At 40.2% G+C, this 14,530-nt stretch overlaps 1 protein-coding gene across 1 annotated transcript in view; it reads right to left on the reverse strand.

Annotated features, from left to right (window-relative positions):
- The window catches only part of LOC128769343 (uncharacterized), a 269,837-nt gene that overhangs the window by 79,322 nt on the left and 175,985 nt on the right, over positions 1 to 14,530 (reverse strand). Inside the window, exon 7 of the mRNA XM_053882992.1 lies at positions 9,607 to 9,774. Coding sequence (XP_053738967.1) covers positions 9,607 to 9,774 — 168 coding nt within the window. The remainder of the gene's footprint in view (positions 1 to 9,606; positions 9,775 to 14,530) is intronic.

Raw genomic sequence — 14,530 nt, forward strand, 5'->3', positions numbered from 1 at the left:
ACTAAGAATTTAGAACTTAGACTTTCTTTATTGTCATTGCACAAAAACATATCACTGTATTATGGCAAGGAAATTTCGGTCTGAGGCCTCCGGTTTCCATAAACAAAAAATATGTCCAAAATAAATAAATGTTAGATAAATACTTCTACTACTACTACTACTACTAAAATAAATTAATAAATGAAGCAAGTAAAAAATATATATATAATACTTGCTTCAGTGAGTGGTCTCACTGTTTTAACAGCAATTGTTGTCACCATTTGGTTGGAGATATTAGCTCACATATTCAGATATTAGCTCTAATCTCTTTTGTCTCTTTTGTTGATGATTTCTTTTTTCATTACAGACGACAACAATGGCACCAACACTGGCTAGTTCCTCATGAATATTACTAATCGCACAAGCCTTGGGAGGCAATAAGATTTTGTTCTCTCTTATGGATTTTTAGTTTTAGTTTTAGTTTTTCCTTTTTTTCTTTCAGGTCCCACCTTTTCTGCAAATTATTATTATTATTTTTTGTATAACTTGTCGAGCTAAATTATACTGATATATGCATTGTATTCAATGTATTCAACATTTTCTGTTCTCATTGGCAGCTAGTCCGAAGTCATTTTTTTTATATAATGAATTTTAGAGACATTTCTCTGTCAAACTTCTTAAACACTGAAACTGACATACAACATAAAATCAACATTTAAAACAGTATTGTTGCCTTTTTTTTTGTCATTTTGTGAATTTCTTGCTGCCCATGTGACCCAACCACAAACCCCAACCACGCTTTTCGCCACCTTAAAATACCTCAACAAGATACTTCAAAGAGACTATTGAGGAAAGATGGCAATATGAAAGCGCCTTTGGACAAGTCAGCATGGGACACTGGAGTGCTAATTCCTTTATCCTGTCCAAATCCATTTGGTGCATGTCGTGCAGCATTTGATAATGAGACCCAAAGGAAAGCATAAAGAGCATTGTGTCCGCCAATGAAGCATCTCAAAATAACTTCCCACCACCTCCAATAGCAACTGCAATCTGTAGAGCAGCCTATTTTCCCAGCCCTCCAGGCGATGGAAATCTCTAGACGGCATTCAAAAGTGTACACACAGCTTACTCACTTAGTAACCCATATATTTCATATTGTGGAGAAATGAGAGCACAAGAGTAGCTTTATTTTATTTTATTTTTTTTTTCATCCTCTGTGAGCCACTGGTCTACAGTATATGCTTCGGTGTAATTTTCTCCCTCCGGTAAATGGCACTAAGAAAAAAGAGATGGTGACCTTGAGAGATGCGCTAGATGGGTTTCAGCTTGTCTTTATCAAAACCTCAGTGTGTAATTGAGTAGAGCGGTGGCATGTCTGGCTCTGATGGGCTTCGCTCAGGCTCAAGTGACAGACTGGGGAGCGCAACATCGAGCAAACAGAAACAGACAAGGGATGAAACTAGAGGTGCACATGTCCAGACAAGGCACCCGGCGGACCGCAAGGACTGCAAGAAACTTGTTGATAAGACACTGGCGCCTTGGTGCAACCGAGAGCAAAACTCTTCTTGAGCTTTGAAGGAAGACATTCAAAAGTACGTTTTTCATCTGTAATTTCTATGTAAGAAAACACCTCTTTTACAAAATATTTATTTACACCTTACTTTTAAATCAATAATATTTCACACTTTAAAATAATCTAATCTAATTTGAATATAATCTATTCAAAATGATGCATCTATTTTCTGCTCAGTGTGATAAAAAGAGAGCTTCACTTCGGGGCGACTAGTGGCCTGCAGTGTGACTAGTGGATGGCCAGCTATTTCGGCAAGTCTCGGGCGACTTGGCCTTGCTCACTCACCCAGGTCTGATGTGAGCTCAGATCTGTTTCAAAACAGCCCCCAAACACAAGCTTTGAAGAGGCTCCAACTCAAGTAGAAAATGTCCCACCACAGGCCATCATTAGTTCAATTTTGGCATTAGAGATATTTGTCTGCTGGACCAAAAAAGTCTCTCTGAGGCTTTATCAACCACTTCTGCTGACATGAGTCACTAGCTGTTGCTATCTGTTAATATCGTGGTGCTTTGTAAATGTGGGTGAAGTGATGGTAATGTGAAGAATGGAGAGGTTTGGGGTAATAGAACACGGACCTGGTAACACAACATCTTGATAGCGCCATGTGACTCAGAATTTCCTTCAGATTTATCAGAGTCAATGATGTCATACACGTAGAACCTCCAAAATTACTGACTTGTCCTCCATGTTGCCGCGACATAAGCACTCCGTTGACTGCTTCGGAGTCAGGTTCGCCAGTTATGACGTGATGTGTAAACTGCTCTTTCATAATAATATGTGAATAACGTCACCACACAGTGTTTTATTGTGAAAATGTCCTGCACTCACAACGCCTTTCACAACCTTTCCTGTCTGAACGAGTCTCTCTACAAAAATAGAATTGTCGTGCTCCATATGGCCAGTGGAAAACAACAAATTTTGGGGTTTTGAAAAACCTCCGCACAGCTCTGCCTCCACACCTCTTGGTGGAGATTGGGACAAGATGGGCTGCTGAGATGGGACCAATGAGGACTGTCATCAGGCATCATGACCATTTGAGGTGCTATATATACAAAGTGACACAATTGACGACACAAAAGAAGCGCCACCCCCAGGCTTCACCTACCTCCATCTTTCTTTTACGTGACACACTGCCTATAGTGGCAGGATCTGCCAGAGAAGGTGTTACGCGCTCCAGATCAAGGCTTAATGCATCAATATACAAAGGCTGATTTTGGCGTCACTCCAGGCGCAAAAGTTATCTTGAAAATAGTTACTATTTTGATGACGATGGAGTAAGAATGTGTCATTTCCTTATGGACAACTTATGGGTTATAAACAAATAATAATCTTCACACTCAATGAAAAAGTCATGATAATGTCCATTAAAAAAAGATATTAAATTAAATAAAAATAAAAAATAAATCAAAACTAAACACACAAACTATAATGTAATGGTTATTATCCATTATAACCCACAATGTCATTGAAGGTATGAGAAATTCCAGACCATTGCTTACAACAAGACCTAACAATGACCAATAGTTGACTTAAGAATAGTAGTAATGGTCTGATGAAGTGTCATGAAACAGTGTCATCATCTTCAGAGCCCACAAGATGGCTCTCTTGACTTTATTTCAACAACCATTTCAGTGACACCACGTATAATTTTTAAACCCAGCTGTGCTCTGAAAGTGAAGATGTTGTTTCATGAAGCTCCATCAGCCCATCACTAGTGAATAGTTTGGATTAGTACGCTTCAGTTATCTGTATAAGGGAAGGTGACTAAACATCAACTAGACATACATAATGTCAACGGTTGATGCTTCAGCAGTATTGCTCTAATACCTGCTTTTGTTTGACAAATATCGGGAGTCGGGAAGGTCTCTTCTCAGATACACGTGCTAGATGAGCCAGGAAAACATTGCGTTTGTGCTATTCGGCTCCACAAATGATGTCAGAAACGTCTGTGTGCACATGCATGTCAAACACTACCAGGCCGCATACAGGTCACATCCACCAGAGTCATTGACATGTAGCACACATCAGCATTCAGGGACTTGTCACAGCAGCGACATACAACATTGCGACTATTGACTAGGACTGGTGAACACCGGATTCATGTGTAGGCTAGAGAACAATTCTCGAGAAAAATGATTATGGCTAAACAAAAATGAAATACATAAATGAACAATACATTTTTATGGTGGAAACAGCTGCAGTATGGTTGGAAGTGCCTGTGAATGTCTCTGTTCAGGATGCTTCACACTAGGTTAGGAAAAAAAAGGGAGCCAACTCAGGTTAGGCCTCATCAGGTTATCATCCGAGCAGGAGACTTTATGCCCTTTTAACAGCGGAGAGAGGCCCATCACAGCTCCTCATGCACATTAAGAACACAGCATAACAGCAGTGTCAGCTGGGGACAGTTATCTCAGTTTCAGCCAAGTTTCACCCCAATACGCCGCAGAGTGCGCTCATGTCATCCAGTGTAAAAGATCATTGTTTCCCAAGAAAGCAGCTTCCTTTTATCTGCAAGTAATTACTTTCAAAATATCCTCTCTTCTGTTTTCGAATATTGCTTTTTAAACTCTGCTTTAATGGCATTATAATAGCGTATTTACTGTATTGCATATGCATTACCACCTTTAGGGCCACTTGCAAAAATTAGAATTTGTTTAATGAATCAAACAACAGCTTACCGTAAACTCATCATATGAGAGCACGCAGCAAAGCCACAACTTGGTGCAGTTAAAGGATTTTGCCCTCATATTTCATATATTTTCAAGCTTAAGCGGGCAGAGTGATGTCCACAAAACGCTCAAAATGACACACAGTCCAGGCGCAAAAATAGCTGGACCTCCATGAATGACTTCATCCTTCATAGTGGGGATGTTCAATAAATCCAGGATTTTCTTCTTTTTTTTTTTTTTTTTTTTTTGCTGAACAACTCAAAAAAAGTTACCATCAGCCAAAGGGCATTATACTGTGACTCGCTAATCTGCTTTGACACAGATTGATTAACTGCTTTTGAGCCTTAAAGCTGCAGAGTAAATAGAACACTGAGGCCAGATTTGCTAAAAAAGAACCGTATACTGAAGCACGCTAAAAATAAGAACATTGTTTTGGGGTTTTTTTTTTGCATGAAAGGGTTTATACGATTTACTTTGCATGTGGACATTGATTTTGCGTGTGTCGTTCTGGAGCGGATGTGTCTTTTTGTTGAATTCCTTTAAGACAAAGAATCTTTTTAATAATACATTTGGTTTGTGAATTTGCCGCGGGTCGAATGGTTATACAGAGTGTCCACTCATGTCTTTAAGTTAAAGCCTTCCTCTGAGTGCAGGTGGATTGTTACGGTATTTTGCAGAGTTGCAAATGCCACGTGGACAGTCGACATGGAACTTTGTGTGTGGTGTGTGGAGGAAATGATGCATCAAAGCTAAAATCTATTTTGAAGATAGAAACTGTTTGTATTTAACACTTTAGTCAAACAGGGCAGCACAAGCCAATGAGGAAAGGATGATGTCTAGTGCGATCCAGAGCAACCTATATGAGATATTTTGTTGCAAAGTAGTGATGGGCTTATGAAGCTTCATGAAACAGTGTCATCATTTCCAGAGCCCACTAGACGGCCCGCTCTGCTCTCAATTCTTTGGATGAGAATGACCGTTTCAATGACAACACACATCACTGTTTCGTGAAACACTGCTTCATGAAGCCTCATCAGCCCCTCACTAGTGGGAAGGTTAATTTAGTTTCCATGTGTGGTGGATGACTTGCACGAAACAAAACCAAACATCAATGTTACGGCAAGCTCTCCCAATGCAAGTCTCTTCCGTGCTTCTTATATTGCTAAGAATGCTTCATGGATTATTCAATGAAAATAAAATTACAACAAAAACAAGTCTTTTCTGACCTCATTCTTTACTTTTGCAGAAGTACTGCAGTCATTTCCCTGTCATCTATGCCCACCCAGGCCCCTTCACATCCCCAGGTAACTACATAACCGCGCAGAATATATTTTCTACAAGTAAACAAAAGCCCACATTCCGTCTTCAGTGAGCGCTCTGAGGAAACACCTAGGTTAACTTGTCATGATTTCCCACATTTCAGGTGCATTCTTCAAAATATCATCGGCGCTGTGGAGACAGGAACTAAGCTGGAAGATATGAAAAATGAATGTTGTCATTCAGCAACTAATCCTGCAAAAAAAAAAAAAACGGAAGAAAAGTTTTGTGCATGACTAACTTGAACTTCAGGAGACCTCAACAACAGCGACCATTTATGCGCCCGAGCGCAAGCTAATGGAAGAAAACGGGCTTGTTTGGATGAGGGATGGTGGAAGGGATGGTATGGAGGAGAATATGATGAAAATGCGGGCCATTAAAGAAATGAAGCTTCGCAGGATGACTAGCAGACCGGACCCTTGCTTATGGGGGACTCATCCATGACTCTTTGAAGTAGCTTGGAAAGGTAAGTAATTATTATGGTCCCGGAAGACATGCAAAAAGCAAGAGAAGTCAACATCGAGTGAACTGAATTGTTGCAGGGCTGTTGCTGTGGGGAGCTTAATTGGGATGGAAATATACAGTATAATGATGTCAAACAGAGATGAGCTTGCACTGTTGGTATCACGTGCACAAGTAGCTTGTGAGTTGTGTTACCCCCCCAAAAAAACGCATTGATGTCTTTATTAGTTTTTCAGTACATAAAAAAATGTTGTTGAGACCCTGAAACTGCATGAACACGGCAAAGATCTTCACTAGTGAGGCAAAGTTACATTTCAGAAAAAACATGGCCGTCATACCATCTTTGCAGTGTTGCACCAGAGGTCAAAAACGTCCACCTGCCGTAACTGTAGTTCTCCTTCTTGCAAAAATGTAAGTACTAATTCCACCAATAAAAATAAAGCTTCGAATGTGCTCTTTAACATACAACCATCTACAAAGGAGGTGACTGTCTTTGGGAGGACAGGAATAGGGACGCACTGTTTTCACTGCCACTGATGCCGTGGTAAATTCAGCAGAGAGTCTGAAACACCATTTATTACGAGTCTGTCCGAGTCTGAAGATATGCAGCCGCCCAGTAGAGGTGGAAGAGGAGGAGGGGGTGCGGCTCGCGAGCGTTAAACTGTTCTCACAAGAACACAGAGACGACAGTCATTTTCATTCTTCAATGAAAAGTACCCACCAGTGAGGGCTCTTTTCCTAACATGTCACAAGGGCAGGCGCTTGAGCACCACTTGGGGTCTACCTGTGCATGTGCCTTCTGCAGGTAAAAGTACGCATATGTACGATACATAAATATGCTGTCAGTTAAAATATATATATATATATATATATATATATATATATATATATATATATATATATATATATATATATATATATATATATTTTAACTGACAGCATATTTATGTATCGTACATATGCGTACTTTTACCTGCAGAAGGCACATGCACAGGTAGACCCCAAGTGGTGCTCAAGCGCCTGCCCTTGTGACATGTTAGGAAAAGAGCCCTCACTGGTGGGTACTTTTCACCCACCAGTGAGGGCTATATATATATATATATATATATATATATATATATATATATATATATATATATATATATATATATATATATATATATATATATATATATATATATATATATATATATATATAATTAAATATATATTAATAATTCCACGTATTGGCAAATTTCTCATCCATTCAGCTGAAGTTTGGACACAGACACCAGAAGATGTCAGATGACTGGGCAGATATATATTTGGGATCTAAATGGCAGACTTTGCCACAAAAATGTCTGTTAGAGTCTAAAGCTGTCCAATTATCTTCCCCCAGTGATGTCGGTTTTCATCCTGCTGCTGCTGCTGCTGCTGCTGCTGCTTCCTCATCAGACGCCTAAATTGAGCCTCAACACCAGCCAAGGACACAGAAATGCGCGACCAAGTGGAAAGTGAGCACCACTTCCAACAAAAAAGGGGTGACACTACCTGCTGAATCATGCATCCCAAAGACATTATGAAAAAAAAGGAATTATTTAGCTGCCATAGCTGTCTTAATTGATCAGCAATGTCACACATAGAGAGGTCATTTTTTTATTCCAAATATCCACCCATCTTCTATGGCTTATCTCAGGATGGGTCGCAGGGGCAGCAGCCAGACCATAGAGGCCCAGACTCTCCACTTCCCAGAAACCTCCTCCAGCACTTGAGGAACCAAGAAATATTGGGGCTTTTCACACTGCGGGTTCTGTCTCAGGTGCCCTGAGTCCGATTCGCCCCCTGCTGTGCATCCTCGCACCTCTGCGCCTCAGGCAATGTCCCTTTTTTCCTCCTCAGCTGGCGGCGCTCTGCACAAAATTGCTGGTTTGTGACTCACAACGAAGCACGTGTCAAGGAAGTCGTCATGAGCCGCGCGACAACCTGTTTACCACGTTATTTCTCTGTCACTTCTTAGTTCTTCGAGTCGTCCGCACCTCAGATATGAACAGAAGACGGAGCTCCGCCGCGGCTGGAAGAGAATGTGGCGTTTCACAGTCAAAACTAAACATGGAAGAGTGTTGTCATGTTTATTTTACAAGTTGCGTAATACGCAGTGTCTTGACTGATTCACGACGCTCTCAGAGAGATTACTGACGACTGAGAATATTTTAATCATTTAAGCACAGATCCAGACGTCGGAAATGATCAATGAATAGTCTGCTGAACTTCAGTAACTTGGGAAAAATCAGTGTCTTCCTCTTCGTTGCAACCACATCACGGTAGTGAGAACAATTGCTGTACAGCGCAGCATTATTCATTTACGCAAATCTGTCTGTCAATAAATTCAGGTGTTTATCAGCCTAATAAAGGTGAAAACATGTCAGTTATGAATCATCTGCACCCATCACGAATCCCGGACCGCACCGCTGCGCTCCTGTTCCCGTTCCCGAGCACAATTTTCCTGCAGCTCCCAGCTGCACACCTCAGTGTTCTGGGACTTTGAGAAGTTGTTTATGAGCGATGTTGTCCGCCCAGACAGCGATCAGACCCTTTACTGCCCGGCATTTATCATGTTTGTGTGGAGTCGCGCTGTACACGTAGTTTCCGGCATCTAGTGATGAGTCACATGAGGCGAGAAGCTCACCACCCGCTGAGAGTTTCCCAAGACAAAGTACAGGCACCCAGGATCAAGTCCGCGGCCAAAACTCTTGCTTGTGTTCACATCTCGACTTCTGACGCGAAAGAGCTTTGTGTCGAGACAGAAACCGCAGTGTCCCTCCTCTGATCTCGCAGGGAGAAACCAACCACCCTGAGGATAAAGCGAGTTTCTAAAGTCTGTGACCAGACCAGAGTTGAGAGCTGCAACATAGGTTGACTGGTCAGAGGAGAGCTTGGCCCTTTGGCTCAGCACAATCTTCACCACGGTACACCAAACACTTATATAAATATAATAAATTATGGCAACTGTATTCACCTTCCACGCAATCTCCTAAAGGCTTTCTATAAAACCACATATGGATTTCTGATTCCCCTGGGGGTAGAATTTTCGCACTCTGCGGTGCCCACTTTCCGACCCTCTTTGGTTAGGTGGCGGTTAGCTTTTTAAATCTATTGCAAATTCCACCTGAGACTACATTGACCATGAGGTCAAAATATTTCTGTAAGGAATCAAAGTAGCTGCGATGGACAAAACTGCGGTTGAACCAACCTGAAAATAAATAGCACACGCAGGTGAGAGAAATCCAGAGCTGAATATTTGATGAAGCGGTTGGTAGCCCTGCAGGAAGCTGACTCCGGTGGTAAATATCCTGACAGGTCCTCCAGGTCAAAACGGGCCGAGAACTTATGTGCCTGCTGGCGGAATAACAACTTCCTTCTTTATGCTACAAAAACGTAATGCGAGCGTTGAATATATATTTATATCAAGAAATGACCAGACTTATAAAAAGTTTATCCCTTCAATATCACTGACTCAATTCTGTATTGCGCAAATTAAATTCAGACCAATTTATCAGGGCAACAAATGCTGACTGTGAAGTTTGCCGTAGTCGGATCAAACTTCGGCCCCACGGAGCGGGAACTTACTCTGAGTGAAGCGAGGGGGGTTGTCGTTGACGTCCGTCAGTTTGACGGTGACGGTTGTGGTCCCAGATAATCCCCCCAAGTGACCCCCCATGTCTTTGGCCTGGAGCACCACCAGGAACTGGTCTTGAGTCTCGCGGTCCATGTCTGGAACAGCTGTACGCAGGATACCTGGAGAAAAAGTACAGTGGGTGGTAATGTTCCAGTTGCATTTCGAGTAAAAAAAAAACAACAACTGCATAATAGAATCAATATCTCAGAATTATGAAACGTTTTCATGAGAAAAGAAGCAAGTGAATGCACTGTTTATACACTCAAACCTTATTGGCACACAAGGTAAAGGTCACCATTTTGGAGAACGATTCGGGGGATTTCTTCACACGAAAAATAACAATTTAAAAAATCGAACTTGAGTCTCACTGCAACCAACAGCAGTTTCTCACTAACAGCATTTAAAAATATCAACCGACCAACATGGAGTATTTTTTGACACTGTTCAGATCAGTATCGACCAGTTTCAGTCAACATGTGGTGATTTACAAAGGTACTTCAACACACCTGTTTGGCAGTGCTGGTGTGTTTGTTCAGGTTTCAGCATATGATCACTGCTAAAATTGCTTCATTTTCAAGAGTGAGCACATCAGTTTGTGCTCTTTGAGAACTTTTGGGGGTTGTATCTGGTAGTCATGACTTAGAATAAAATAACACAGTACAAAACAAAACAAAAAAAATGGTGGCTGGTTCATTCAATTCCTAAATGACTTTTTTGTGTAAATATTAGTGATGGACTTATGAAGCTTCATGAAACAGTGTCATCATTTTCAGAGCCCACTTGGCGGCACTTTTTGCTTTGAAGTCTTCGGATTTGAACAACCCTGTCAATGACGAAACACATAGTTTTTAAATCAAAAGCACCATGTTTCACACTGTTTCATGAAGCCTCATTGCCCCATTACTAGGAAATACCTTAGATGTTCACTATGGAGCTTTGTCTATATAGATTATAATACAGAATAAAAAAAAAAATTAAGCAGACCAGATACAAATAAAGAAACACAATGATGTAGCAAGTTCAAAACAGACTAGAAATGAAAATGAAACACAAAAATAGTTTGTCCTGGTGACAAATATTTGTCAGTACAGTTGAGTGACACAACATTTAAAAAAAATAGCTTATCATGAAGCCCTGCTGGCAGTTGAACTATGTCTGACTTAAGATTAAAAAACAACCTGTTATTCAACTAAAAACACAGATGAACAGAACAATATTGCTTTGAAGGGAATTAAAAAACTCAAAAGTAATCTGCTGTGAATTCAGTCCATTCACACTATTTTTATTGATGCTGCATTTTGCCTCTAAACACGGAACTTAGTGGCTAATAATATGCATTTATTCAAGCTATAGCTACATTGCTAGGTTATTTGAAGCAGGTGGACGTCAGAAAGTACCCAACAGGTAAAACCATTAAAAGTAAGTCTCGAAGTGTTTTGTAAATTAAATGAAATGCATTTAAATCCAGGGTGGTTTAGCGTCTGTCTCTATTGGACCAATAGAAAAGCAGCTAGGTCCAACTGGTCACTCCATTCCCCTTCTTTTTCTCTTCCTCTGTCTCTCTCTCGATCTCATTTTTTTAAGCTCTCCCACTCAGTGTTCTCAAGTTAATGATGCAAAATTAAAAACTCACTAAAACTGACCCCTCATAACATCATTTGGCAGTTGGACCTGACGTATTCCTTCAATGACACTGTAGGACAAATGACAACACAACTCAAGCCAAACCCACACCAAACCCAACGCAGCTTGTGAAGAAAAATTGGCAAATCACGATGCTGTCAGAGGGAAACTGGCTCACGCTAAACTGCACTGGAGCAAGCGGAAATGAGTGTGTGCTCTAACACAGGTGATCAGACTTCTGCAGAAACATCTCTGCAGGTGAAACTGCCACAGCTTCATGGTTACATACAAATCTAAATATCGCCGGCGTCTGCAAGCCCACCGCCAGATGCTTACAATTCCGAGCGAGCGTTCAGGCGTTCAGGCAAATAATGAGTTGGAAATGTCAAATATTCCTCTTTACTATATATTTGGACTATTTTTGCCGCTCACGGCCGCTGTGACCTGCAGCAAACCCTCCACCAGTCGGGAAGAAGATACATTGCAGTGTGAGCAGCCTGCAATGAGCTGTCAAGATTAGGAGAATTGTGAGATGTGGGGTACATTTACTAGAACATTTTACAGCTACAGTCAATTTGCTGGCGAAACACTTAGATTCTAAACCATCAGTTTTCATGTTTGTTTTGACAGGAATATATAAGGAAGGCAGACCAGGCAAAGCGTGGTCTGGGGGCCACATGTGGCCCACAGGAGGTCAGTAGGGCCTCGGATTGATATGGCTTCATTTGAGATGGATTCACGCGTCGTAATGCAGTGGCGTGTTTACGTGTTTGGTTATAATTTCAGATTTAAAACGATACAAGACAAAGAGCTTTGGTTGAGAGTTGCAACGTGGAATTGCCGTCGGAATACTGCACACCTCTAAAGTCACTTGACAAAGGTCACAGTGCCACGCTAAAATTAGCTCCTATAATGAGCCTTTGGCGGAAAAAAAAAAAAAAAATAGAAAAAACGGAGGCTTCAAGCAGCTTCAACCACACTCACTTCAGAATTTAAATAAATAAATAAATACATTTGCAACATGACAATATTTTTTCTTCAATCAATTCACTTTATTTTCCAGTTTGTGTGTCTTTCATTCCCCAAAACAAAAACAATAAGTAAGATACGGTAATGTCATGGAATATTTACTATTTACCTTTTGATCTATATATCGTATTTTTTGACTCTGTTAAATAATCTTTTTTTTTTTTTCGAAATGATGACGACAACAAGATGCAATGTCAAGAGAGCAGTCGATCAAACCCACAAGTTTAATACTCGGAGTTGATGCTGATGCTAGCATCGCTTAGCCAACTGTCCACAATCCACCATGACATTTTGTGAGCACACCACGGACTGCATTCAACCAGGCCAGACAAATGGGAAGCATGGCCTGAATAAAGCCTCTTTTGTGAGAGTTTTACACTGGTTACGAGTGTTAGTGCTCTCTGCTAACCGCGACTCACTGCTGTGCAGGAGGATTGTAGACACTGGAAAAACACCATTTATGTGATCAATACTCGTCCTGGGCTGTAAAACTGTGGGGAAAGTAGTTAGAAAAGTAGATATAAAGTAAAAGTAGATATTGGTTACTTTGTCCAGCTGAAACCATTTAGCCCCCAAACTATTACTGTCAGAACCTGTTCTGGCACGTTGTTATCGCACATAAACTGCTTTGCATATTTATTAAGGAGTGAATAATATTGTTTAGAAATACATACAACCACAGTCTCTACTTTGACCAAATGTGTGTCGGAAACCATGATCAGCATTTTCATTATGAGAAAAGAGGAATTGTGACATATATATATATTTTTTTTTTTCGTATATATATATATATATATATATATATATATATATGTTTTTTTTTTTTTTTTTCGTGTATATATATAGAGAGAGAATCGGCATCGGGAAAATATCATATAGGCATAAAATGCATATTCTCCCAGCCATAATATTTACATTTGTTATCTTGTCTTGGTCACAAATTTCACACCAAATTTGATGGTGAATGTCAGAGCCCATCCAGGTCCTAGTTTCACCATATCGCCAGTTTATCAAACGTTTTATGATCAGACTGGTCCAGGTTTCTCATGTCATAATGAACTATTCATCTGACATTGGCTCCACCCTGCTCAGAACGGCTGCTGCTCGGGGCAGTTGAGTTGTTTATTCATATTGGAAATCAGCTAAATAAGAGGATTCCACAAGAAGAACGTCTCACTCGTGGATTTGCCAAAATCCACATTGCTAAATCCCGTCCACAGAATGCATCCATACAATCACAGTCCCACATATTGAAGTGAATGCAGATGTGTGGGAGTCAATATACAGTCAATCACCCGCATAACAAAGCAGAAAAGATTGGAAAGTGTAAGTCTTCCCTCCCTCCTTAAAATGGCGAAAAATGTGCCTCCTGCAGTGACTTCCACAAACTTACTCTGAAATTCATGCTGCATTTCAGGAAGTCTACCTATTTTTTCCACATGCTGTCTTGGCTCTTAACAAGTCCAAGACCATTGTGTTTACCTCACTAGCAATAGTTAATTCAAAATACTGAAACCTACACTCAAAAAAAGATTCAACACTGACTCACTAATGGAAATAATTTACAGATGTGTCTATATTTTCAATTAAAATGACTCATTTTTCATTTGTATTCTTGTGAAGTCAGCAAAAGTAAGAACTAAGTTATTTTATTCATTTTTTTTAAACGTTATCAATATAAACCCACTGCACCCCGGAGTGATGATTCTTCAAATGAAATCAATTGTTTTCTCCCAAATATGACATTTTCATTGAAATCTATTCAGAACCTTTTGAGTTATTTTTGCAAAATGCAGATTCATTCACAGGGAGGTCATCAATTTTGTGATAAAATACATTGCATTTCACTTAACTGTCTCCATGATTAGGCTTCCTCATTATTTTATTTCCATTTTCCTCTCACATTTCATCTTGTTTTACCATAATATTGCTCTATTACTGACTCGTATTAATAGTTTGGGCTCTATTTTAGTTTGTAAACAAAATATTTACATGAAACGTTCAGGGTTGGTTGGACATGGCAAGACGTAGAGGTGGAGTTCTGTAGGTTTATTTGGATTTATGAAGTTGCTCAGAAATTGTTCTCTCCATGGAACACAAAATCATTCACGTGACCATGGGCTTAAAGTGCGTGTAGTCATTCGACCTTGTTCCGAGACACTCATGAGACATGTACCATGTAGCGATCGCGGTGTCATGTTTGGGAAACAGCATGTGTTTGTC

Source organism: Synchiropus splendidus, chromosome 13, assembly GCF_027744825.2.
Source record: "Synchiropus splendidus isolate RoL2022-P1 chromosome 13, RoL_Sspl_1.0, whole genome shotgun sequence".
In the NCBI taxonomy this organism is placed as follows: domain Eukaryota; kingdom Metazoa; phylum Chordata; class Actinopteri; order Syngnathiformes; family Callionymidae; genus Synchiropus; species Synchiropus splendidus.